At 43.0% G+C, this 24,461-nt stretch overlaps 1 protein-coding gene across 1 annotated transcript in view; it reads left to right on the top strand.

Annotated features, from left to right (window-relative positions):
• Positions 1 to 15,662: 15,662 nt before the first annotated feature.
• KIAA1549 overlaps positions 15,663 to 24,461 on the top strand; it is a 143,063-nt gene continuing 134,264 nt past the window's right edge. Inside the window, exon 1 of the mRNA XM_082279621.1 lies at positions 15,663 to 15,825. Within this exon, the coding sequence (XP_082135747.1) occupies positions 15,714 to 15,825 (112 nt within the window). The 5' untranslated portion in view covers positions 15,663 to 15,713. The remainder of the gene's footprint in view (positions 15,826 to 24,461) is intronic.

Raw genomic sequence — 24,461 nt, 5'->3', positions numbered from 1 at the left:
AGTGCACAAAGGGTCTGTCTTGGATCCAGAAGCAAGCTCCGGGACACAAGACCTCCATGGTCAGGACCCTCTCTGACTCCCTCTCAAGCTTCCTAAGTAGCAGAGAGCCTTTTATTCCCCAGTACATCTACAGACAGGGATGTGGAGGGGACACTGCTGCCTGCATCCCATTGCCGAGATGTCCTGTAGTGCAAATGGGAATTGAGTAGTTGAAAGCCCTTGTGGACAGAGAAAGAAAGAGCCTTCAGGTTCTGCTTCCTGGTGCCATTTGCTCGACTAACGTGCTCAGTTCTGCCATAAGGGAAGATTGTGCTGTGTCTGTGAGGAGTAGGATCGCTCTCTTTTTGCAAACTGATACTCTTTTCCCTGCCATCAGCCTGGCAGGGGCAGGCAGCAGCAGGAGAGCGGTTGCCTGGGAAATACGCAGCACAACCCAGTGGGAGAAACAGTAGAGTCAAGTGACAGTAAACCTTTCTCAGGTTTACCTGTTTGTTGGGGGGTTTTTCTTGGTTTTTATTTTCTTTTGTTTTGTTTGCTTGCTTTGTTTTGTTGTTATGGAGTTGCTTCTTTTGTACGAGAATAAAGAGCTCTCACACTCGTGTACTGCTGCCTAGGGGAGGAAGCACAGGCTTGTGAGGCAGCTGGCATGCTAAGTCATGTCGTGTCACTGCCAGCCAGGGATGGTTTTTTTCCTCCACATAGTCCCTTCCAGGGTAGTTGAATACAGCACTCAACATGTGAATAGAGAAGCCAGCAGTGCTTGCTTTGCACTGCACTGACCCAACACTTGGGGCCAGCAGCTGATTCAGGGTCTCAAGAATATCTTCTTTTTACAGAAAATATGTTTATTCAGCCAAAGGAAATCAGAAGATGAAACACCAGATGAAACAAAGAGAGAGCATTTGTACATAAGTCTTACCAGAAAACACGTTTGTTTCCACAGAGCATAAACACACCTGTTCAAGGTCAAGTGCCAAACTCAACTCTCTCTTAAAGACTGGCATTTTCTGACTCATCTCAACACTGCTGTTCATCCATTCCCTTTGTCTAGCTGTGGTTTTCAGCAGCTCAATGTCTTCTTTATTCTCCTTGGACTCAGGAGAAATTAACACTTGCCTGCCTGAAGGTATGTGGGTAGATATTCCTCGATGTACTTCTCTTAACAGCACTGTGATATTTGAAACTGTATTGGTACATTGTTGCTGTTTTCTTCCTATTTGCTTCCCTCTAACATTCTTCTGTACAGCCTGACAGGAAAATAGCCAACAAGAAAACTGAGATATTGTTGACATTCATAAAAATAACTTGTCTTCTCCATCCTTTTTTTTCACACACAGATCTTACTACTTCTGTTACAACCACCCCAAACCATCGGCAAGTGATTTCAGCAGAAAAAGATTTCAGGGATTTTAGTATGGTGCATCTTTCTGGGCTACATTTAGGTGCAATGCCTTAAACAAATGGACCAAAATGGCCAAAAAGTCCAGATTTCCCAGGCTTATAGTGAGCAATGGCACAGCTCTGTCCTGAGGCGTAAGCCGGTGGAAGTCCCAGAAGAGGCACAATGGCTCTGGTGCCAGATCTACTGGACATGTGCTCAGTGTTTCCATGGTGGTGATTGCATGAGAACACCTTCTGTATATACATGCATGGTTTGGCCATCCTCAGAATCTTCCTGTTATGACTCATACACACACAGAATGAAAAACCCCTCAGCAAGCTCCAAAAATGAGTGTCTAGAAGAGGAAGGGCTGAAGCACCTCTCCCTCACCGTAAGCAGCAATTGTTTTATTAATGTGGTCTACCTTGTTTCTCTCTCCCTAGAAGTGTACTCTGAGGAATGTTTCAGTTTCCACGTATCTGACTTTTCTTTGGTCATCTGATAATTCAAAGGTTTGCAAGGTAAGTCTGCTTTCCTTTTCGTGAGCTATTGTTAGGCTACGTATAAAAGCATGGCAACTACCCTGAGTGGTGAATTATCAAGACATGCCCAAAGGCACCCCTCTTCCCCATAAGCTTTTTGTGAGTGTGTGGCTTTTCTTTCCCTTCCTGCAGTTGCTGTGTTCATCCTCCCTCTCGTGCACACTGAGGAGCGGAATACACTGATATAATTCCACTGAATTTGAGGGGAAGACCTCAAATTACAAATTACATTGGTGAGTCACCCTTCTGTCCTTTACACAGTCACCCTGATCAGAGTTGTATTTAAAGGCATAAAATCAGTGCAACTGTCAGAAGCTATGAACTATCCAGGTGGAACTCATTAGACCTTAGGGGACCATGCAGATCTGTAACTTGCCTGAAGGTACCCAAGTTTAACCTCCTAAGACTCCAAAATTTTATCTCTGGCTATGACTTCATCTAATTTATTCTCTAGTTGATGCAGAGTTTTTGCCTTCTATCTTCCTCCTACACAGTTTCCCATCTTTTGCATCTTCCTTTTTTTCCCTCATTATTGCTTTTGCTCTTCAGCTGCATGATATAATAAAGTGTGCTTTTTTCCCCAAAGCATTTCTGCATGAGGCTGTAGTGAAGCTAAGGCTGTGGCGAAAGGAAAGATGCCACAAATCTATCAAGTGGTAATTTAAATTGTACTGCTGGGTAATATAAAAAATAGTATGTCTTGTGTTAGTCAAACAATAGAGCATTTGATAAGCTATCTGCAGCTGAGAGGATCATTTTCAAAGGGCTGTCCACCTGCAGCACAAAATTCAAGGATAGGAGGTAAACTTCAGGCTGAACTCCCAGCCAAGGATCCTCGCCACCCTTTCCTATTCTTTCTTTGTGGTGGAGGCCAGGATGCAAGAGCTGGGGACTAGGACATTTGACAAGATTCTTTTTATTGTAGCAAGAAACAGCGAAATGGAAAGGAGGCATAGGGATAGTGAGGGATGGAAAAGATTGATAATTGTTTCCTTGGCAACTGAAACTGTGGAGCCTCATGCAGGAATCCCTGAGAAAAATCCTAGATGATCATAATGGTCTCTTCTGCCTTCAGACTCTGTTCCAGGCTAAGTTTACACATCACAGTGTGGTGCTGCATAAAGGGATTGAGTTAGTGCTAAATGGAAACCAGAAGCTGTAGGGTTGTAAGAAATCCTTGGGAAGAAGAGAAGCACTATTGTCTCCCTTTCACAAAATGGGGAACGTTTTATAATGCAAAAGATGAAAAGATTGAATAACTTGGCAGAGATTATTAAAAATGTCTTTTCAACACAGAGGACAGCGACATACAAGCCTCTGCTATCTCTCACATCACTGCAATGAGAACATAACCCTCCTCACTTGAGACTGCACTGTCCAAGGAATTAGCAGAAGGGCTAAGGGAGCAGAAAGCAGGTGAAGTGGCTGCTGTTTAGTAAGTGCTGTTTGCCCACCACGTAGTTCAGTCCTACACAGGGCAGCACGAAAGGGTCCCAGTCCTGCAGCGTTTGGCTGCAGCAGCAGTGAATCTTCATTAGTGGATTTAAATGTAAGAACTGGGGCATATATATGAATATTAATGAAAGGAAGATTGACTAACTTCATGCTATTAAAAGATTTCTAGTCTCAGGGAGTAGGTGGAGCCTTTTGAAAGATGTATAATGAAATACAATATGTGATACACAAGAAGCTCTAAGAATGTGGATTTTGATCCCTTCCAATTTTCTGTTTATATAGTGCTTTGGAAGTGGGAAATGGAAAGATGCCCTCATTTGAACATTTTTCTTTTTTTCTTCTTTATGTCCCACATGCAGGTGTTTGTTAATGCAAAATATCATGGCTGTGCATTCTGGGGAGCCACTTGGCAATGGGCAGCTAGTATTGATTTCTGCTCCAAAAATAGGGCATCAAATGCTTGTATATTTATAGATGTATGGGTGATGTATATATATATACATATACATATATATATGAATGGGTGCTGCAAAGGTGTAAAAGACAGAGGAAGGTTACATCAGAATAGTAATTAATTACCTTGCCAGTTCCAACACGAAGTTTTGTGCCAGCATTGCTCGTAGCAAATAAATGCTGGAAAGCTTTTATACAGTTCCATGCCTGTGAAAGGCATTCCTGAGAAGAGGCTGGTGTATTACTACACATTCACTAGAAACCAGAGATTCAGGGCAGCAGAATTTCCAGACAGTCATGTGAGAATGAAGTGCTGCAGCATCAAGACAGCCAGTCCACTTATGTCTGTCTGTTCAAAATGTTAAATAATTGCCAAGGCCTGCATTGCTATCAGTAACTTCTTAGAGAGGCTTAATGAGAGGAAACCAGCTTTGTGAGTGATTCCCTGTGCAAGTGAGTGGAGATGTTACACGTCTGTCTGATGCTCTGCAAGGAGCCAGCGATTGTGGCAGCTCTAACAAAGCAGACAGAGAAAATGAAAGGATCCTTAGAGAGCCAATATATATTTTTTTATTTTTTGACATCTGTGATGGGGATGGCTGGCATATAGCACAAAATGAAATTTGTTTTCCCCAAGACATTCTTCTGGGCTAACAGTAATTTCACAAAAAAAATACTGTGTAAGTAAAATGCCAGAATGGCCACGTTTGCAGGTTCAGTGACAAGGGACTAGCATAGTGCATGCCAGCCAAAATAAGATGGGAGAGTCTTGCCTTACTATCTGCAGTATTTCTTAAAGATAATTAATAACAGGGTATCTATGTGTGTTTATCAGGGTGTGTGATTATACAAGTAATATATAAAATGGGAAATGCAAAGGTAAAAACAATGTGTTTGTTCTTTATTGCTCTCCTGTTTAAAAACTTACTGGTGGTTTTTTCCCTCCCCTCTTTTTCCAATTATTTTTCACCCTTTAATAACCAAAATATGATGTCTCCAATTCCTCTTCTTTGATGAAGGTCATTTGGAGACCTGAATAACAATGCCAGATGGATGTGTAGCTTTTATAAGGAACAGAAATTTCACTGCCTGGAGAGGCAGCTGTTCCTTTAGGGCAAAAACAAGATGGAAGATATTTAAGGCAGCAAAAATGAAAAAGGAATTCAATTTTACTATTTTGACTTATGGGTATCCAAAATGTGACATCAAGGTTGAGATTAATTTCGTGTAACATTCTCAATCTACAAGAAAAGCCCTGGTTATCGAAGCCTTCCTCTATAGACAAAGGAGAGAGCCAGGCAAGGCCAGAGGCTGATGTCTGCCTTATCTCATAACGAAATGAATATTATTTCTTTCCATTCACAACAAAGGAATGGAGTTTAGAGACTGAGTTTCAAAGAAATGTATGTAGGTAACTTCAGTTAAAAAGGATCTATTACATCTGTCCTGGTTGAATCGAGCAAGGCAAGTTCTCTCCAAAGTAGATGTAAAAATGGTTTCCTCCTACCCAAAAGGTCTGTAATCAATCAAAAATACAGTAAAAGAGCACAAATGAGGAAATGCAGGATAGGAATTTCTGTGGAACAGGAAGAGAGGGATGTACTGGAACAGAACCAAACCTTCCAAAGCTTCAAGGAAGTACACTCCACAGTATGACGTTATCCACATTTTTCAAGATGCACATTTTCTTTCCAGAAAGGCAAGTCAGTTGGCTAGGTTAATTCATTACCTTGATTTGGGGAACAGCACATTGTCCCTGACTCTTATAAGTTTCAGCTTCTTTGGTATTTTTCTTTAAGTCCTAGTTCCTGGAGTCATGTGATTTAATAAATCCTGGATTTTACTTAAAAAGAAAAAAAGCCTCACTTTTTTTTTTTTTTTTTTAAATAGATTGTAGAGTAAAACTTGCAGATACAAACTGTAAAAGCCCCAAATAGGGAAAAGTAAATACTAAACCAAACATGTATGATTCTTTTGCCAGCCTTATGATATCTGAATACTCAGACTTGAACACCAAGCTGGCATTAATGGAGTGTTAACATGATCCACGGCTTGCCTTCCAAAACTGTGTTAGCTGTGTTATAGATGTAAGGAAAAGAAGGATGTAATTCTCTGTGTGGCCTTCCTCTTTTCTTCCCCTTCCCCTGTGTATTCATAAAGCCACATTTTGCCCCATATGTGTAGCTCAAGAGACATTTAGAGGTACAATTATGGTGCAAACATAACTGGGTCATTACCACAAAAACACAACAAACCGCTCTAGCTAAAGTATATGTATTGCAAGCCTGTGATGTTAAAATCAGATTTCCTTAAAGTGCTTTCGGTTGCAGACAATGAAAACAGCCCGTATGGCAGGAGACCACTGAAAACAACTTCCAAGGAAAGGTTCCAGTTTTTACAATAGCAGCATTCCATCTGATGTGCAGACCTTGGTTCATAATTCAAAGTGAGACAGCCAAGGGAACTAGTAGGATTAGACTATGGGAATTCAACTGAACAATGTTTTGCATTCAGATAATTGCATGAAATTGGGCTATTAGTGTAAGTTTTGTAAATTGAAACAACATAAAACAAAGTAAAATATTCCCAGTGTATACATTCAACTAGTGTGTGAAAAGAGGACCCCACCTGACTTCAGACAAAGCACAGAGAACTTCCATTAACTCTTCAGAGCTATGTCCAAATATTGTTCTCAGTTTCACAGGTTCCTCAAATGGACTTTCAAAGGGAAACTCTTTTTATTGAACAGTAAGTAAATAAACATAATGTAGTAGTGACCTTGTGGTTTTCACTGGCAAGAAAACTACTAATGTGTCCTTTATCTGACCTTAATTTAACATTGCATAAAATATTGCTGAAAAGAACTGGAGAAGGAAAGAATTTCGTCTCAAATTGCAGCTGCTTTCTCCAGCAGCTCTCCTAAAAAAACTTTGGCAGCAGCTGCAGCTTGAGCCTTTTTAACTTCTTCCGTGGCACAGGATTATTCTGTCCTGTGGCTTTCCCGTAGCTAAGCAGAAAGGTTATCAGAAGTGTCCCAAGTTCTCCTTTGTCTTAACTTCTTGGTCTTTCCTTTTCACCCTACTTTCTCCCTTGGGACTCAGCCTGTGTTTAGAAGGAGCATTTATAGAGGCCAGTTTTGGAGGTGGCTTTGACAACGCAGCTCCACTCCAGTAAAGTCATCACAGCAGAGAAACACTGGCCCACCACTGACTCAGGCTAATTATTCTAATGCTTTGACCTCGGTCTGGGTAATGCCTGCTGCCATGGCATCTGAGAAGGAAGAGTGCAATTAGTCATGCATTTATCTTTATGGAAGACTTGGATGCTCAGGAGCATGTGCAGCCACACGTCTCACTGCACTGCCAAGGCAAATGCCCATGTCACTAATGTCTCTGTACACTTCAGAGGCAATTTCACATTTGCCTATGTCTTTCCTCCCATTTTTGAGGAAGTTAAATGATTTTAATGACTTCGGTGATGAACATAGAATATGACAATATCAAATAACCAATTAATGTATCTGTGTCAGTAATTCAATCTTGTTCACAGTGTTTTTCAGCTTAAATCCGTATCAGAGTACAGAAGAAAACACCAGGTCAGCATCCTGTAATGAATGTTAAACATAAAAGACAGTTGAGCTGTGAATAAGAGGTACCTTAGTAACACCAGAGCTTTCAGCTCATTTCTCTGTCTCTGAATTTAGCAGCAGAGTAAGCCTTTCATGGCATCTAATGTTGTTCCCTGGATTCTGCTCTGTGCCCAGTCTATATGAGCCTTAAAATCCAAAGGAAGAGGGGTTTGTTGCTGTTCTTGGAGGGTGATTTCCATGCTGGTTTATCCCACTGACAGAAATTTTGCCCGGAGATTCTGACTCAGGTTTGCCTTTTTTGGATTAAATTGTTTCTCTTTCAAACATTGTCCTTAACAAACTCTTCTTTTTCTCGACGATTAAGGCTTTTCAAGTGTTTTATGCCTCTCTATTATGCCTGCCTGTCACAAGTCTGTACAATGGTCTTTTAAAGTTTACTTAGGGCACAGCTGCACTGTGACACACCATGGTGCAAATATCCCTGAGGCAAAGCTGAATGAGCCGGCTCCAAAACTGGGATTTGTACTCTGTCTGTCTGTTTAATAGAGAGAGACAAGGACCATCTTTTCTGGCTCACTTTGCTCTGTGTCTGTTGAATTTGTTACAAAGGGGTCATGGTTTGCAGGCTGGGCTTGTAAGCTCTACTTTGGGAAAAGAAAAAAAGTAATGAAGGTAACAAGGAGTTGCACATCACCCCAACTGCAGTGTTCAATGCTAACCAAGGGTGTTCGGTGGGGTACAATGCTGTGGAAGCAAATAATGTGAAACGTGGTTTAGGAATCACAGAATCTGGGTCTCAAGTATAGTGATAGAAGGTAAGTTTCTTGCTGTACAAAGATTTGGATGGTGACATTTCACTGAAAGATGGGAAAGCAACATGGGGAGAAAAGGTCTTTAGGATGACATAAAGGCAGGAAAACTGTAGAAAGATGAATGTGAATGAAAAAAAAGAGTAGAGAACAGAAGTATAGGTATTGTGTGACAGCTATTGAATGGGAGGGAGCCTGGGGTTGTAACTTCTAGAGGGACCAGAAACCATCAACAGTAGGAAACCAAAGTAGATTTGAGGGAAGGGAAGAGGGCTGCTAAAGCATTTCTCTTAGGAAGATCAAGCTAGCAGCATCTGTCAGCAGGTGCAAAAGCTCACTAGAGGCGAAGGTCATGGATGATATTTTGAAAGTGTTCTTTCCAGCTGTTCCTGCTAAAATCGGGCAACGCATCCACTGATTGCCTGATTTAGGTATTCTTACTTTCCAAAAAACACTGGTTATTGGCTCTGGCAAAACTTACTGATCGGTCCTGTTCATTATATAAATTAGGATAGCATTTGATTGATCTCTGGTATAAACTATATCTGGGCCAGACAGGAGGAAGCCTTATCTTTTTATATGAAGTTCAAAACGTTTCTGGAATGGGATGAGAGATGTATTCTGAATTATAAAGTGATAACTAGAAACAGATGTGAGGGAAGATTCTGCAAAGTCTAGGTATTTTTTGGAAGTATTTATTGACAGTGCATAAAGTGACAGGAAGGTTTGTTGATCCTGTTTTGTGGGAGGAGCTTAATGGATATATGTGTAAGTGACCTTTTCTGTGAGCACTATGTTCAAAATATCTGATATTTTATATTAAAATATATTTTATAGTAAATTCACTGTACTTGAAAATTACTGTTCTTAAGTTCCAAAGTTACAATGGAAAAGGTTTGGCTTGCTCTTTTTTTATGTGTGTGTCATTTTATAACACAGTGAAATAATATAATTGCTGTTATGATCAATGCTATCGCATTATTGTTATTACAGTATTATTTTAAATAGGGCAAGTTAGCTAAGGAGAGATGGAATTGCTTGCAGTTGCTCAGTGAATAAGAATTAAGGATAGTTTGATAGAGCAAAATATATCTGCGGTGCAGTAATTTCTAAATGTGGTGTGTCTATGTGTTACAAAATGCTAAATTATGAACAAAAGAGGATAGTTAAGGGTGAGATTGGTTGAAGGTATGAAGGAAAAGAGACCAACAGTTCGGAGATCTACACACCTCTTTACTGGAGGAACACTAAGCCCATTATTGTAATGCATTTTCTCTGGAAAACTGAAGAGACATGGATTTGAGATAAAAGGTTTTGGCTGGTAGTGAAAGTGAGTCAGAGAAGGCAGAGTTACCATTCTTAGGAGGAATAGTATGAAGCTGTATATCAGAGACGTGTTGCAAACCCAATGCCAGGGCTCCAGGAACATGATTAAATAGCCTGAGGTATTTGCAAGAAGATGATGAGCCTGTCAGAAAACAGAGCTGCTCTTGGGCAGTCTCTCTAATGTCTCAATGAAATTCATACTGGAAAATGTGGAAGAAAGCCATTTATTAGACACCTCTACTGTTTTTTTAATGAAAGACTATTTCTCAGAGTTACCTCTGTATACTTGTGCATTTCTCCAGCTTAGAAGCTCAGGATTGAAAACAGAGCACACATGCATCTCTTGCCTTTTACTTTTAACATAGGGAGAATCTGGTATTTCCATGGGCATTTCTGGTGCCAGTTCTCAATATCACTTCTTACATTGTTACAACATGAGACTATACAGGAGTGTCTTGTTAAGCTACCAAAATACAAACACTGATACCCTTAGAAAGTTTGGGGTTTTGGGTTTTTTCCTTTCACTTTTTAACCTAGCAAAAATACTTTCTAGTACTTTCATTGGACTTTATAGTATAAAACTATTCTGTTTCGAAGTTGGCTTTTTTCTCTCCTTGTGCCAGTGCTGTTGCTACTGTACTTCCTCAGCTAGTTAAAAGGAGCAGGGCAGAAGAAACTCACAGCACAGGTTTGCATCAAGCAATGTATGAGTGTTCAGAAATAGAACATAAGAGCACAATAAGACTGAGATGTGTTGTTCTCTAAATGGTTTGAGTCTTTTTTATGTCACATACCATGCAACTTTCCATAGCACACAGCTTTGCAGAGAGTGAAAGAAAAACATTAGTTAAAAAAACAAGCTCTCTCTGCTCCCTTAGACACAAGTGTAGATAAGAAAATTAGATGTCTGAGAGCATTGGGACTACCCCAACAAACTGTCTGAAGGTCTTCACAAAGCCAGGCTAGAACACTGCCCTCGAACATTTTTTCAATGTGTAGTTCAGTAAATTGGAAACATTCACAAAAACATACTTCTTCACAAATTTCAGCAGCAGCAAAAGAGCAGGAGAAAAAAACCCTGTTTTTAACACAAATATTGTTCACAGAAGGAAAATATATCAGCAGTAGCTCTGGTCACTGAGTCCTAAATTAGAAATAACTGGAAGTTAAATTACTGGGCAGTTGCCTGGATCCACTGGAAATAATGTCAATGATTTTTGGTTTGCTTCAGTGTCTCTGAACCAGGGTTCTGATGTGCAATTTTGAGAATCGTGTTTCTGGATTAGGGTATTACATTTGCCACAAAAATCAAGGTGATTGGGAAGTCCTTCCGGGTTGGAAAGAAGGTCTAATTTCACACCTTTCTTTCCAGCAAAACCTAGGGAACAACAAGAAGTGAGCACTTCCACGAAGAGCCTTCTGAGGACGCTCTTGTTTCTATCACTGCAGTGTGGGTGCACATTTCCACGGCTGAGGATGCAGCTTCTGAATGTCCCTCTGTGTGTATTTACTTCTGAGGTTCCTATCCAAAATGTTGTGGGGGTTTTTTTTCCCCCTTACATCCTTCACAAAACAAACTCTCAGTTTCCAGGTGAAGCCTGTCATCATTAATCTAATCATGCTTTGCACAGCCTTTGATTTTTTTGCATCCTTAGCCTTGACCCAGTGATAAATCAGAGCAGCTGTCGCTGTAGTGGAAAGCTCAGTAATGTCAAAAGCTTCCTGGTGTATGTGCAATGGGAAGTCATTCAACAGTAAGTAAATAACCCTTGCAAGTCACACTGTTAGAAAAGATTGCTTCTACTCTCCCCTTGAGCAGCATGTCTCATATCTTGCTCCATATCACCATGGATCACAGCAGGATACCAGAGGAAAGAATTTCTCACCTTCCAAGTCAGTTACTTCTTACGATAAATGCATTTGCAAGCTGCAGTGTAAAACTTAGTTAAAATTATAGCTGTTTTCACTTTGTGAGTTTGTGAAGTTCCAGGATTTCTGGCCTGTATTAATGTCCTAACAAAATGTGGTTTATTTGTTCAGATTTCTGTTTTAGTGGAATCTGAAGTGTTCTATAGGTCTTTGGGGATTTAATTTGTTTTGTTTATATTGATATAATTAACTGTCATTCTTGACTTAAGATACTTGTTAGAAGCATGTAAGGTGTTTTGGGTTTGGTTTTTTTTTTGCTGTTCCAAAGCGAAAGGAAAAACACAGCCTCCACCACAAATCCCAGCATGTCATCTCATCAAGGGATATCTGTATGAAGTTCTTGCTGGTTATTCTGTAGCACCTTTTATCTGTGCACCTGCAATAGGTGAAAAGGAGATGAGAGAGAGGGAGAGAAGGTAGTTGGTCCTAAATTGGTGGGAGTCAGCTACCGCAAAGATGCCAAGTTCATATGCATAAATCCTGCCCTGGTTCATCAAGACAAATGGGTGAAGTAAATGTCAGTCAGGCTGACACAAGTGATGTGGCTTTCCAGGAAAAAGCATGACTAGGACTGCAAAAAACTAAAGAAATTAAACAACAGCACAAAAATCCTAAAGTTAATGTAACTACTAAGAGGAGCAGGACCTAGAACTGCAAATGCAATGCCCCCAAGTATGGCTCCAGTGAAAGAAGAGGCTAAGCAGGACAGAGGATTATATGAGATTAGGGAAATTTTTCCACACCTTCTGGAAAACAGCAGACCAAACTAGAGGATGAACTGTAGCATAACAGGTAACCGCCTCACAGCTCCTCTTTCATGCTGGTTACTGTTTAACAACGGGACTTTAATTTGGAGGTGTCTGGTGGAACGTGTGAAATCGCAAGGGAATAGGGAATATGTGATGAATGTGACAGTTCTTAAATTGGCCCAGGAAGCGGGGAAGTAACATAAATACCAGTCTGGTCTCAAAAGACACAGAAGCTGGGGAACAAGAATCCAAACACAAGACAAGGAGATTATTTTCGTGAACTGAACTCTGGGAACTGGAGCAGGAAATCGTGTTAGCCGAGACAGTGAATGAGTTAGCAGTTGCAGTGTATTTCATTATGGATGACATCTTAGAAATGTGAGAGAAGTTGTCTCACGCTTTAGTCTGGAAAGTTACCTTTGGATCTTGGTGAAACAAATTATCTACAGACAATCTGAACTGTACCAAAGGTAGCCTTACGTCCTCTGTTACTAGAGGCACTGTTAGGACAACAATGAAATGTGATATCTTTAGGTGAAGATGATAGGCAGGGTCTGAAATGTATTTTGTAATTAAGTATTTCAAGGGTCTTAACTGCCAAAACTCCCAGAGAATCTGAAGGAGAGATGGATTCCTGTTCACTTACTGAGGTCTAGCTTATTAACAGAAAAAGCAAACCACATTTTGCAAACAGAAAGAGTATGTGACTGCACGCTCCAATGCCGAACATACGTGCACACAACTGCTTACACTGAAGTCATATTGGAATGACATGGGGGTTTTTAAGCTTTTCGTGGCTATTGTTTAACCTGCACTGCAGATTTGCAGGAGTGGTTGGGAAGGACAAGAGAGAGAGATGGCAGCAATGAAGTACCTGACATGGCACGTATCCACAAATGGTGGGTATGTAATTATAACAAGAGGCTAGAGTGCTCTTTTGAGCTAAGCTGTTTTCAGGGACTGGCAACTAGCAAAGTAAAACGTTATGTCCTAATGGGTTCTGGTTTTAGTAAATTAAAAGGAATATCAAAGACATTCTTCCACCTATCAGCATTTTCATGTAGCAGAAGCAATCCTCAGGCCCTGATTTTTTTTATTTGCTCAGATAAAAGGGAAAAAATGTGGTGTTATGCAAGTTTTTCTGCATTCAGTTTTCTGTTAGATGTTTCAAAAACTATGGGGTGTGTGTGGTTTTGTCCTACTGTGGTCTTCTTTTTGCAATGTTTAACATCTTTGCATGGGATTTTATAGCTTAGATTTTTACGTTTGATTTAAGATTTATGTTGTAAACACCCATGAAATATTCTGTAAAACATCTCTCCACCGTACAAATTGAAAGAAAATGATATCGTACTGACTGAGACTTTTAGAATGAAAGTATAGGTCTTGTGCTAGAAGGCCTGAAATACTCATCATCATCGATTGCCTTTGATAAAAGGGCATCTGTGGACTTTTTGACCCTGAAGATGTCTAATGTAAAACCAGGTGGTTTTTTTTGAGATTTCACGCCCTCCCCTTACTCATTGTGTCTATACTGAGCCACATCTTCAGCTGATGTGATTTCAGCTTTCCTTATTTCCATTGCCAAGGACTTGCCATGCTTTATTTTCCTTTGCTCTCTGAGTGATATTACGATGTGATGTGCACTGTGTGAGGTACAGGTATAGCTTACTGTTTTACTTCTCTATGTCAGCAAAATGAATTCTTCGCTCCTTCCATCCATCTCTGGGAGTGAGCCATTTCTGTTGCAATGGATGTGCTCTGGATGAACTGATAGCCTGTTTAATTGTGAGTCCAACTGAAAAATACGTGAGCCCAGCTCTAATCTGTGGTGGGATCTTTTCCCAGCTGTCACTGGTGCTCCTTAGCGAGGGTGTGCCCTGGGAGCCAAAAGGACCATCCATGTCCTGGGATGAATCCAGCACAGCATCTCTGCCAGTCAAGGGAGATGATTGTTCTGCTCTGCTCTGCGCTGCTGCAGCCTCACCTTGAGTCCTGTGCGCAGTTTTGGGTGCCACAATATAACAAAGGATTTAAAACTATTAGAAAGCATCCAAAGGAGGGCCATTAATATGGTGAAGGTCCTTGAGGGGAAGCCATACGAGGAGCAGCTGAAGTCATTCGGTAGGTTCAGCCTGGAGGAGACTGAGAGGAGACCTCATAGCACTCTACACCTGCTTCTTGGGAGAAAGCAGAGAAGCAGGCACTGGCTTCTCTCTGGTGACCAGTGACAGGACCCGAGGGAATGGTCCAAAGCTGTGTCAGGGGAGGTTTGAGCAGGATATTAGGAAAAGGTTCTTCCCCCAGAAGGTGGTTATACAGCAGAACAGGCTTCCCAGGGGAAGTGGTCACAGCACCAAGCCCGACAGAGCTAGAGAAGTGTTGGGACAACGTTCCCAAGCACATGGTGTGACTTTTGAGGTTGTCCTGTGTAGGGTCCCCCTCCCAGCTCAGTATATTCTGTGGTTCTATGACTGCTGCTTCTGAGGAGAGCAGGGCTCAGGAGAAACCCTGTGGTGAAAAGGCCTCCCTGTCCTTACGTCTGCAATCCCCTGGAGCAACAGTAATGCTGCCTGGCTGTCCTGTCACCTAGCTCTGCCCGCATTGCTGCCCTTTCTACCTTACCGCTGGGACATTTGTTACTGTTTCAGCTCTCAAAACTCCGTGCACAGCCTGTGGGAAGAGCCCAGGCACCACTCAGCCTGCCCTAAGGGCTGAGGGACGGGACTACCAGCTTCCCGACCTCGCTGTGCCGTGGGGAGAGCGCAGTTAGGAAGCAGCGAATCCTGAGGCCGCACCACCCGCGGAGCAGACACCGGGAGCCACCAGGGCACCTCCAGACGCCTCGGCGGGGCGGGGCGGGGCAGGCGGGAGGCGCCGGGCGGAGCTGCGGCCGCCCCGCCCCTCACGGCTCCCGCGGGGCGCGCCCCTGGCCCCGCCCCTCCGTTCCCCACCGCCCCGGCGGAGGGGGCGGGCCAGGCGCGCCCCCGCGCAGACGCGGACGCGGCCGGGAGCGCGCAGGTGGCGGGCGGGCCGGCTGTGCGCGCCGCCGCGGGCCGGGCTCCGCCGGGGGCAGCGCGTCGCCGGCGGGCGGGGAGCGAGCGGGTGCCGGGTCCGGGCTGCCGCCACCGCCGCCTTCTCACACGTGAAGGGCCGTAGCCGCCCCGCCGAGGAGCCCCGCTGTCCTGCAGTGCGGGGGCTTCCCCTCCGCCTGCCCTCGGGGCACCGCGCCGCACCGCTCGCCCCCGCACCGCCGCTCCTGGGAGGCGCCGCGGCGCTGCCCCCGTGAACGCTCCCCACGGGGTGGGCGTGGGGAAGGGTGGGTGCTGCGGCGGCCTCCCGTCCCCGGGCGTCCCAGCCCCGCCGGCGGTGGATGCACCCGGGAGGAGCCGCCGAGCCCGCCCAGCCCTTCCAGCCCCCCGCGGGGGGGACGCGGGGGCCGCCGCGATGACTTGACGCCGGGCCGGGCCGTGCCGTGCCATGGAGGGGATGACACGCTTCGTGGTGGCCGCGGCGCGGTGGCGGCCGGCGCTGCCCGCCCTGCTGCCGCTGCTGCTCGCCGTGCCGGCGCTGCGGGGCTCGCCCGCCGCAGGTAAGGGAACAAAGGGGGCCCGGGGGGCAGGTGTGCGGGGCCCGGGCCGTGCCGGGAGCGGGGCGGTGCGGGGGGCGGCAGCGCCGGTAACAATGCGGCAGTGCCGGCGGGCGGGGGCCGGGGGCCGGCGCGGCGCGGCCGGGGAGCTCCGCCAGAAAAGGCGCGCATTGTTCGCAGCCAGACCGCGAACGCTCCTGTGCGGGGCCGTGGCAGCCCCCAGGCTCCGGGGCTGGGACCCGACCCGGGGAAGCGAAGGAGAGAAGCGGTGCGGGGACAAAGGGGACACCCGGCGTTTCGGGCGTGTGGGGTGTCCTGTGCCAGTGGTCGCCCCGAGTTGTGGCTTCAGCGCCCGGGGCGTTTGGAGGTGCTCCGTGTCGGGCGGCGGTAGCACCTGCGGGGTGCATGCGGGGTAGCCTGGCTCTCCTTCACCTTTCGAGTGAGGAGGCATCGGAGCCTCTCGAAACGCCCAGTACGACTTACCAAGCACCGCCGTGGCATGACTTGGGTGTGGAGAGAACGGTTCGGGCTCCAGAGGGTGGTGTATTCAGTAGGTGTTTTGGAAAAGCCATGTGACTGCTTTTTTTTCTCTTCTCTTTTCTCTTGTGGCTCTAGGTATCAAAATTAGTCTGTAGTTAAGCAGATAGTTTAATCACAAAGATGTCTCATTTGGTTCTGGTCCCATAGCACTTCTTGGGTTATCTTTAATACTTTTAAAAAAATTGTAACAACTACCATTTCATGAAAAGATGGTTTTGCTGTGACTAGGTTTTCTTTTTGGTAGATAACGGGTATAAAGTAATACATTTTTATCAACAGCAGTAAGTTGTTGATAAGTGGCAAGAAGTGATAAGAACCCGCAGTAACCTGTTTCATGAAGTAGACCAACTAGTGTTGACTCTTTTGTCAAACACAAGAATTGTGATTATTGTTGGGTGCTTAAGAACCTTGGTGTTATAAAACATGCTTATCTCTTTATAATAATCCTTTATTCCACTTCAGAAAGTAGTTCGTGTTTTGGAGGTGACTAGTTAGCTTTTCAGGGAAGTTACATTCTCCTCCAGCTCCCTTCGTAGCCTGCAAGAGGTGTTCCATTCCAGGCTACGTGAAAATTGATAGTTCATAGTAAACTTCAGCGATTTTTTTTTTTTTTCTTAAATAGATCAGGCATTGCATACAAGTAGAAGGCAAAGCAGTAGGTTCATAAATTGGAAATCTGCTTGTGTTTTTTTTGCCTTGTAGAATGGCTGGGGATTTTTTCTGTATTTTCATAGTAAGTCAGTGAAGGTTTTTGTTTATTTCTCTAATACATAGTAGCTTTTAATTAAACATAGCTGTGAATTTCTGTAAACATTTGTGTGATTATTGTGCATTCTTGTATAACTTAAAAACAGCAGTAGAAATATTATGTAACTCAGCCAGCATTTGAGCTGCTGGAATAGAGTACTGAGAGACAACAGATCTTGCCCAAAGCGATGCTTTCCTGCTCAGTCTAGGACAGGAGCCTTTAAGCTGTTTTGATTTGAGAGTCCTCTATGTTTTCAGTTTCCACTGGGCATGTGAATCATGTGCAATGAACTTGAGGATACTAAGAGTAAATTTGCTCTTCAGAGGATGCTTTTTTGTAGGCATCTCAGAAATGGTCCATCGATTGCAGATATTTAAAGTCCGCAGGTTGAAGAGAACAAGACTGTTTTGTTCCTTTTCATTTAGTGAAATGCTTTATTTAAAAGTGTGACAGGAGTCTGATTTCTCTGTCTGGGGCCCATAAGGTTTAGAAAACACAGTCTTTATCGTAATGCTTTCTTTAGTCTTGAAATGTTTTGATGGTGTAATGGGTGCTGTGAATCAGAAGAGCTGTATACTAACCAAATGCAGCAGGTTTGGACAGCATTCACTTAACTGATCAACATATTTACAACTCTTGTAAATCTCTCTAGGGTGCAGTTCATTTGCCATATGTCTTCAGTGCCATATGGTCTTGACCAGTCTAGGGACAGCAAGAGCAAACTGCTACAGCTCTGGGTTACACAGAAGAAGCATACAGTTAAGAGTGGAGTGGCCACTTACTTGCAGTTGAAATAGCAAAGTCAATACTTAAGAAAGTTTAGTAGTTAAACAACTTGGGTTTTGGAATGCTTGATCCAGCTCCCACAAAAGTCACATGGCGCTGAATCAGGGCTTCAGCTTCCCCAGTTAAGCAGATGCTGAACTCTTAGTATGTGGTTGGACTGCCAATGTGCTAAAGGTAGGTCTGCATTTGAGCACCTCAGTGAAGCAGGGCCTTGACTAGGCTCTTCGAATGTCTTGCTGCTCAGCACAGGCTGTGTTTTTGCTTTTGTTCCATTGCACAATCTGTACAACTCCTGCACTGACAATCAGGAGGATTTATCTTGTCTCACTGTGCTGTTTGCATGAGAGGGAGGAGAACTCTGTGTTGGACTCTGAAAAGACTGCAGTGAGTCTCCTCAGAGACTCAGGGACCAAAGGCAAGTTGTGGAGGTCAAGCAAGGAATCAGATGTAGCTGTCTTATGGGACAGTTGCAGGATATTGTTTATTCAACTTAATTGCATTAGTCTGTTGCAAACACTTGAGTTGGCATTGTGTCTCTTGTGGCCAGTTCATCTTGTCAAGCTTGCTTCCAGTTCATTTTCACAGAAGACTCATATGGTTGGAGGATTCTCTTTATGACTGCTTTCTATGCTGTGCTAGCTTTATTTATGTCAGCCTCGTGTCTACAAGCTACACTTGTAGTCATGCTAGAGGAAATGTGTTTTTTGTTTGCATGTTCTTTCAAGAAGTAAGAATGCTAAACAAGCTAGTGGACAGTGCAGCTTTTTGTTTGGTGGTGTCTGTTTTGTGAGTGTTTTTTGTGAAGCAAGGTCTTAGACTTTGCAGGCAGGGCTGGGACTTGAAATACAGCATGACTACAGCAAAGCAGGCTTTAACAGCTTTGACCTACCTTGGGTAATAGATTTCAGGAACTGGGCACATTACAGAACAGTGACTCTTGCTGTAGCACATATCTTTTCCAAGAAGTCTTGGGAAGCTGGGGATTGTGGTAAATGGCAGGTTCTGACATCCCTGTTCTTGCTTGTCAGTTCAGAATGTGTGTGTGTGGGGGAGTTGCTTGGGAGAGAAGTGAGGCAGAACAGACTTCTTAATAATACAGTCTCACTTCAGCTGTGGGAGACATGGCTTTCCTTCATTTGAAAGTAGATCTGCTTGTGGCTGATCTCCTAAACTACCAGTGAGTCTCCAGCTTTACCCATTGTGGCAGACAGTATGAATAACACTGGTTGTGTAAGAGTTATTATGGATGATGTCCTTAAGTACCAGTGTGTGTCTCCAGCCTGGCCCATTGTGGCATACAGCACGATGAATGCTAATTGCATAAGAGTTATTAAATAAAGTGTGTCCTGGGAACCTGGGTATAAGGAACAAGCTGCAAGGAAATGGTTATCTTTTAAATTTTGTCTTAGAATCACATAGTTTAGTAAAATGGTAGCATTAATAAACTTAATTGTGCAGACTTAATTTCTATTTTGGCTCACGTATATGAATCCCATTCTCATGGAGTCCTTGTAAGTATGGACAGTTTTTTTGCCCTGCAGTTACCTGATATGATGCCTTTCTATCTCTTGAAAAGTAATATATTTCTATGCTTTTCTGTAGTGATTGCCAAACACACATGAGCTCAATAACAACTTTGAGTGACACTCCCTATATATACTGTGTATATATCCTGTGTTTTCAGCTGTTGATGTTACTGGGGACAGCTGTTTTGGAAGACTAAGGGAAAACCTTTTATAAGAGCAATGCATTAGTGGTCTGTTTTTCCTAGCACATGAGACTGGGGGGAAAAAGATAAAATTGACCATCAGTACTCACATCACTCATTCATTAATGTAGTTAATGGCATGTGGAATGCCCAGTAAATATTGGAAAATGGTAAACAGGCCTGATTGTGCTGGATCTTACTAAAGCTATAAGATGTGTCTAAGAAATATTTCTGTTTTGCGGTGGAGTTGTGAACAAACTTAAATATTTCAATTGAGATTTTGTAAAGTGTGCATTTAGCTATGGGCTGAAGCTTTTTCTTGTTTGCAAAATATCAGTTGAAAGAGTTCAGCAACTTCTGATGTTGAGGCAAGAGGAAAACAATGGCTTCTGCTTTGAGTTCTGCCAGCTTCTTTTCTGAACAACTTTAATACCCGTATGCTTTGGAGCATGCAGTTAAACTTTGGTGGATTGTGTCTGCTCTGAAGGGGATGTTTTATCCACTCCTGCTTTGAAAGTGATTTTTGTGCTTCAAAAGCTGGTAATGACTGAATGTAGGTAGACATGGCTACAATAGAGAAGATGACATTTTTTTTGTCGGCTGAAGCTTGAATAAGGCCTGTTCTCATGGGACCTCACCTGGTCCCATATCAGTACTGACCAGGAGTATATGTATCACCTGGGTAGATGTACTCAGCATGCTTCCCATAGCCCAAAATGTTATATGAAAGATTGGACTTTGCTGTGAAAATCTATCTGAACTGCTCCTGAAGTGGGACTTGATTGAGCTTAAGGACTGAGAACTGGGCACCTGCCTGCCTTGTGTTTAAGGACATGTCTCTGCTTTGTAATGCTTTACTTTCTTTAGGGCATCTTTGGCATCTGCCTTCTGGTGCACTGTTGTGTGGTGGTCTTTGACTGCATTAGGCCCAAGAGGGCAAACAGAAAGAAGGCTTTAGAGGGAGCCAACATGGGACTTAAGTTTAGTTTGGAGTAAGGGTCTAAGGATCTTTCCAGTCACTCTTCTGCTTGCTGATGAGATGTGTCCAGAAACCTGGAAGCTGTAGGAGTAGGAGGGGAAGAGACACAAATCCAAGAAGGTTTGTCAGGTGAACGAAAGTGGAGCTGGCAGGGCACAAAGACTAGGGGGCAAGACAGTAGGTCAGTGGTGTAAAATAGGTCTGTAGATGAGGGAAAGTGCAATGCAGAATTTAATCCTAGATGAAGCAAGCAATGCAGTCTGGTAGTAGGATAAGCATACTGGGAAACACAGATGGACTCAGTTTAAAAAAGGAAAATAAACATCAAAAAATAGTGTTGAAAGGATGAATCAGAAGTGGGGAAGAAAGGGACTGGGACAAGACTGGAGGAGATGTGACCAAAAGCATCAAGCTTGCAATTTAGGAATGGGAAAATGTATGCCTGCTGCTCTGGGACACTTCCTTCAGAATCTGGCACAGGATTCAGGGCTTCAGAGTGTTGGTCCTTTTCTCCTCTTAGCCAGAAGCATGATAATCTGCTGCTACTCCTTGGAATGTTTCATGAATGTGCATGAATCAGACTTGTGACAGAAGTGTTTTTCTAAGTTTGTTTTAAGAACTGGAAAAATTCCTCCACAAAAGTTGTAGCGGCATATGAAAACTGCAGAGGCAAAAATCAGCAAGTTGGAAACATTGACATTAAAATAACCTGTTAACCTGTACAAGTTTAAACTTCTGTACCTGTAAGCTGCTGTACAGCTGTGCTCACATGGTCACAAAGCATGTATCCATATAGACAATATTTATAGCTGTAGAGGCACCTGCACATAACTCTGCACATACACATACACGCAGACAGGACTGCTCAGTGACTGATTCTGCTCTGGGGAAAAATGGCAATCGGATAGCAAATGAAGAAGTTATCTGCAGGATTTTGCTCCATCTGTAGCAGGTGTTTGAAGGTGTGACGTGAAGGGAGGGACAGGGAAGTTTGAATAAAGGTTTCACTGTTAATGTAATTAAATGCTGTCCTAGACAATGGAGTTGTGTTGCTGTTGCAGAGTTTCAGTGATGCTCAAGTTGCTTAAACCAAGCTTCCCACAGGTGGTCACTAGCTGTGTGTGTTCCTCATTTACTGGATGTCAGACCTCTGGGATCTGTGTTGCAGAAATGCTGAGTGCTTCCAGCTGCCAAAGAAATCAAGGGAAGCTGTTCTTAAATAGATGTTGTGTCTGAAATTCTAAATACTAATTAATGTTTCAAATTAGGCTCTCAGAATTTGACCTTGTTTCTTAGTTTCACCATTTGTAAAACATGATTTCTCAGATGCAGATCGTCATTTGATTTTCAAGATACTAAGGAATGTCCAGATGCAACAACAGTGAGCAAAAAAGTTGATCAGAAAGCCAGACTTTTGTCTTGAGAACAGTAAAGGTCCAGTAGATGATAAACCAGTCTGCAGAACTTGACTCTACAGAAAAGTAGTGTAAGAAATAAATAAACAAACTAGTTGTAAGCAAATAGAAGGTAACAGGTGGTGGTGTAACACGATGAATTTACTGTATTAAGATGTTTTTAGTGCGTTAATTAGCCTTAGAGATGGGAAGATGTACTATGCTGTATCAAAGTGCAGTAGGATTTTGATGTTGTTTTGTTTTTTTTTTTAAGAGCTCAAATATTTTTAAAAAAATCATGGTTACTGATGTTTGCTCAGTTTCAGTTTTAGCAGTTTCAGCCTACATCCCCTGCCTGTTTGCTCTTCACGTGCAGACTATTTTCAAATCTTTTTAGTCCTTTTCTATTCTCCCCTCTGATTTAGAGAGGCTTCTCTTCTATGAATTAATACCCTGTATAGAATTTTGAATTGGCTTTAGCTGTCTGGTCAAGACAGCATGTCAGGTCTTGTGGTTTGAAATAGACAAAAGGTTAAAATTCATCATCAGGTAAGGGAAGAGGAGGGAGGCATGGTGGGAACATAGTAAATCAAGGGCCTGAAATCCATGCTTTTCAGTAAGGAACATGCATACTAGTGTCATACTGAAGGACTTGAAAATCTGCATAACTGCAGGGTGGGGACTAGACAATGTAATAGTGTTGTATTAAAGACCTGGTGTTTATCAGGGATCGCAGACAGAATGGGATTCAACAGGATCACAGTGGTGATGGACCTTGTGAACACATTGGTTTTGAACTTGGGCATATCCTGTGTAATACCTTGTTTTCTTCAGTAGCAGAAGAGCTGGAATGCTGTAAAAGTAAAAGGCCTTGTCCTTCAAGGAAGGCTATTGGAGACATTTCAGATTGCAGAATTATTGGGACTGTCTAATCTAGAAAAAAAGCCAGACGGACAGGACTTTATTCAAACATAAAAGATTAAACATAAAGAGAAGTGTAATAAATAACTATTATTTAGGTTTAGGTTGAGAAGAAAACTCGAAATTCAGGTGAACAAGACAGGTTTTCTAACTGGTGATCTTTTTAACAGTGGGGATAATGAAACCCTGAGTTGCATGGTTTGGGGCAATAATGTAATGTGTCACTGGAGTTGACAGATGAGCTGGTATAATCTGACAGAAGAAGATTGCAACAGTGATATGAAATACTTTGCAGTTCTGTTTTTGTGAGATACTATGAATAATAAATAATGTAATTTATGTGCAGACTGCAGCATTGGGACTAATATTGCTCATGACTGAGAACTTTGGTGTACTGATCAAGTGAAGAAACAGTCTGTGGTTTTTATGTTGGTTGATTTTTAGGCTTAACATTTTTTAAGGTTTCAGAGAACATTTTATAATCTTATGATAGTGACTTTATCCATGGTAGTAACAGGCAGGATGAACACACTAACTTTGTAAATTGCTCTCCATGCAAGTTCTGTTTGTGAAGCATTTTATGATGCTGCATAGGTTATCACTGAGACAACAGGTACAAGTAAGTGGTGTGGATCTGAGTGTGCACATCTTTATTCATCAACTGAATTATTACTAGCATTTTTATATCTCACAGGTGGGATAGAGAGAGGCAGTATTGTGCTCAAAACACTTTATTGCTATTTCTATGAAATGTATAGTTGGGGAAGCTGGGAACTGTTTCATCTTGGCACACAATGTAGGATTTGCCCTTGTCCTTAGGAAAGGGAGTGATGGTGCAAGCAAGACGTCCTAAGTGATGCAAGATAATTGGGAGACTGGGCAAATGAATGGCACCAGATCAAATCTTTCAGTTGCCATGCTGTGTGTGCTGCCGGCTGTGGGTCTGTGTCAAAGGGAGAAGGCAAAGCTTTGGTTCTTCAGTAGCTGATAGACAATGGGTGTCCCACCTGGTGTCCCAGCTGGAGCAGCAACTGCTGGGAGAGCAGCAGGGGTGTCCTGGCCAGAGCTGTGAGCTTGCTGGGCTTGTCTGAGGTGTGTGTAGTTCTCAGCTCTGCAAGGAGTGTGTCCTGACGAAGCTTTTCTGGATGGTTAAGGCAGCGTGGAGCTGTCTTTGTGCCCTCTGTCTGAAATTGGTTGGTGTGGCAGGGTGAGAGCAAGGAGGGGTAGGAACTTTGGTCAGGAGGATACTGACATAAGGAAAAGAAAGGTAACACTGGGGCTGGAGCTGTGGTAAGAGTGGGTGAAATTGGAAATGTAGATTAGGGTATTGATGATGGAAAGCTGAGTTGGGAAGTCTTGTGGTAAGAGGAGGGCTGCTTGATGTTGCAGAGTAGGAGGGGTTTTCATGGCTGCCCTGAATACTTCAGCACTTGCCTTAAAGCTGTGCAGAAGGGCACTTTCTTAATTGGTAGCTGGTCTCAGTTTTAATAGAAAACTCTCAGATGCCTGCTAAGATATATTTGAGAACTGTAAATGCATCTGAAAATAAATGGTCACGTAGTA

This window comes from Coloeus monedula (assembly GCF_965178545.1).
Source record: "Coloeus monedula genome assembly, chromosome: 4".
Taxonomy (NCBI): domain Eukaryota; kingdom Metazoa; phylum Chordata; class Aves; order Passeriformes; family Corvidae; genus Coloeus; species Coloeus monedula.
This window is presented reverse-complemented; position numbering and strand designations above follow the sequence as displayed.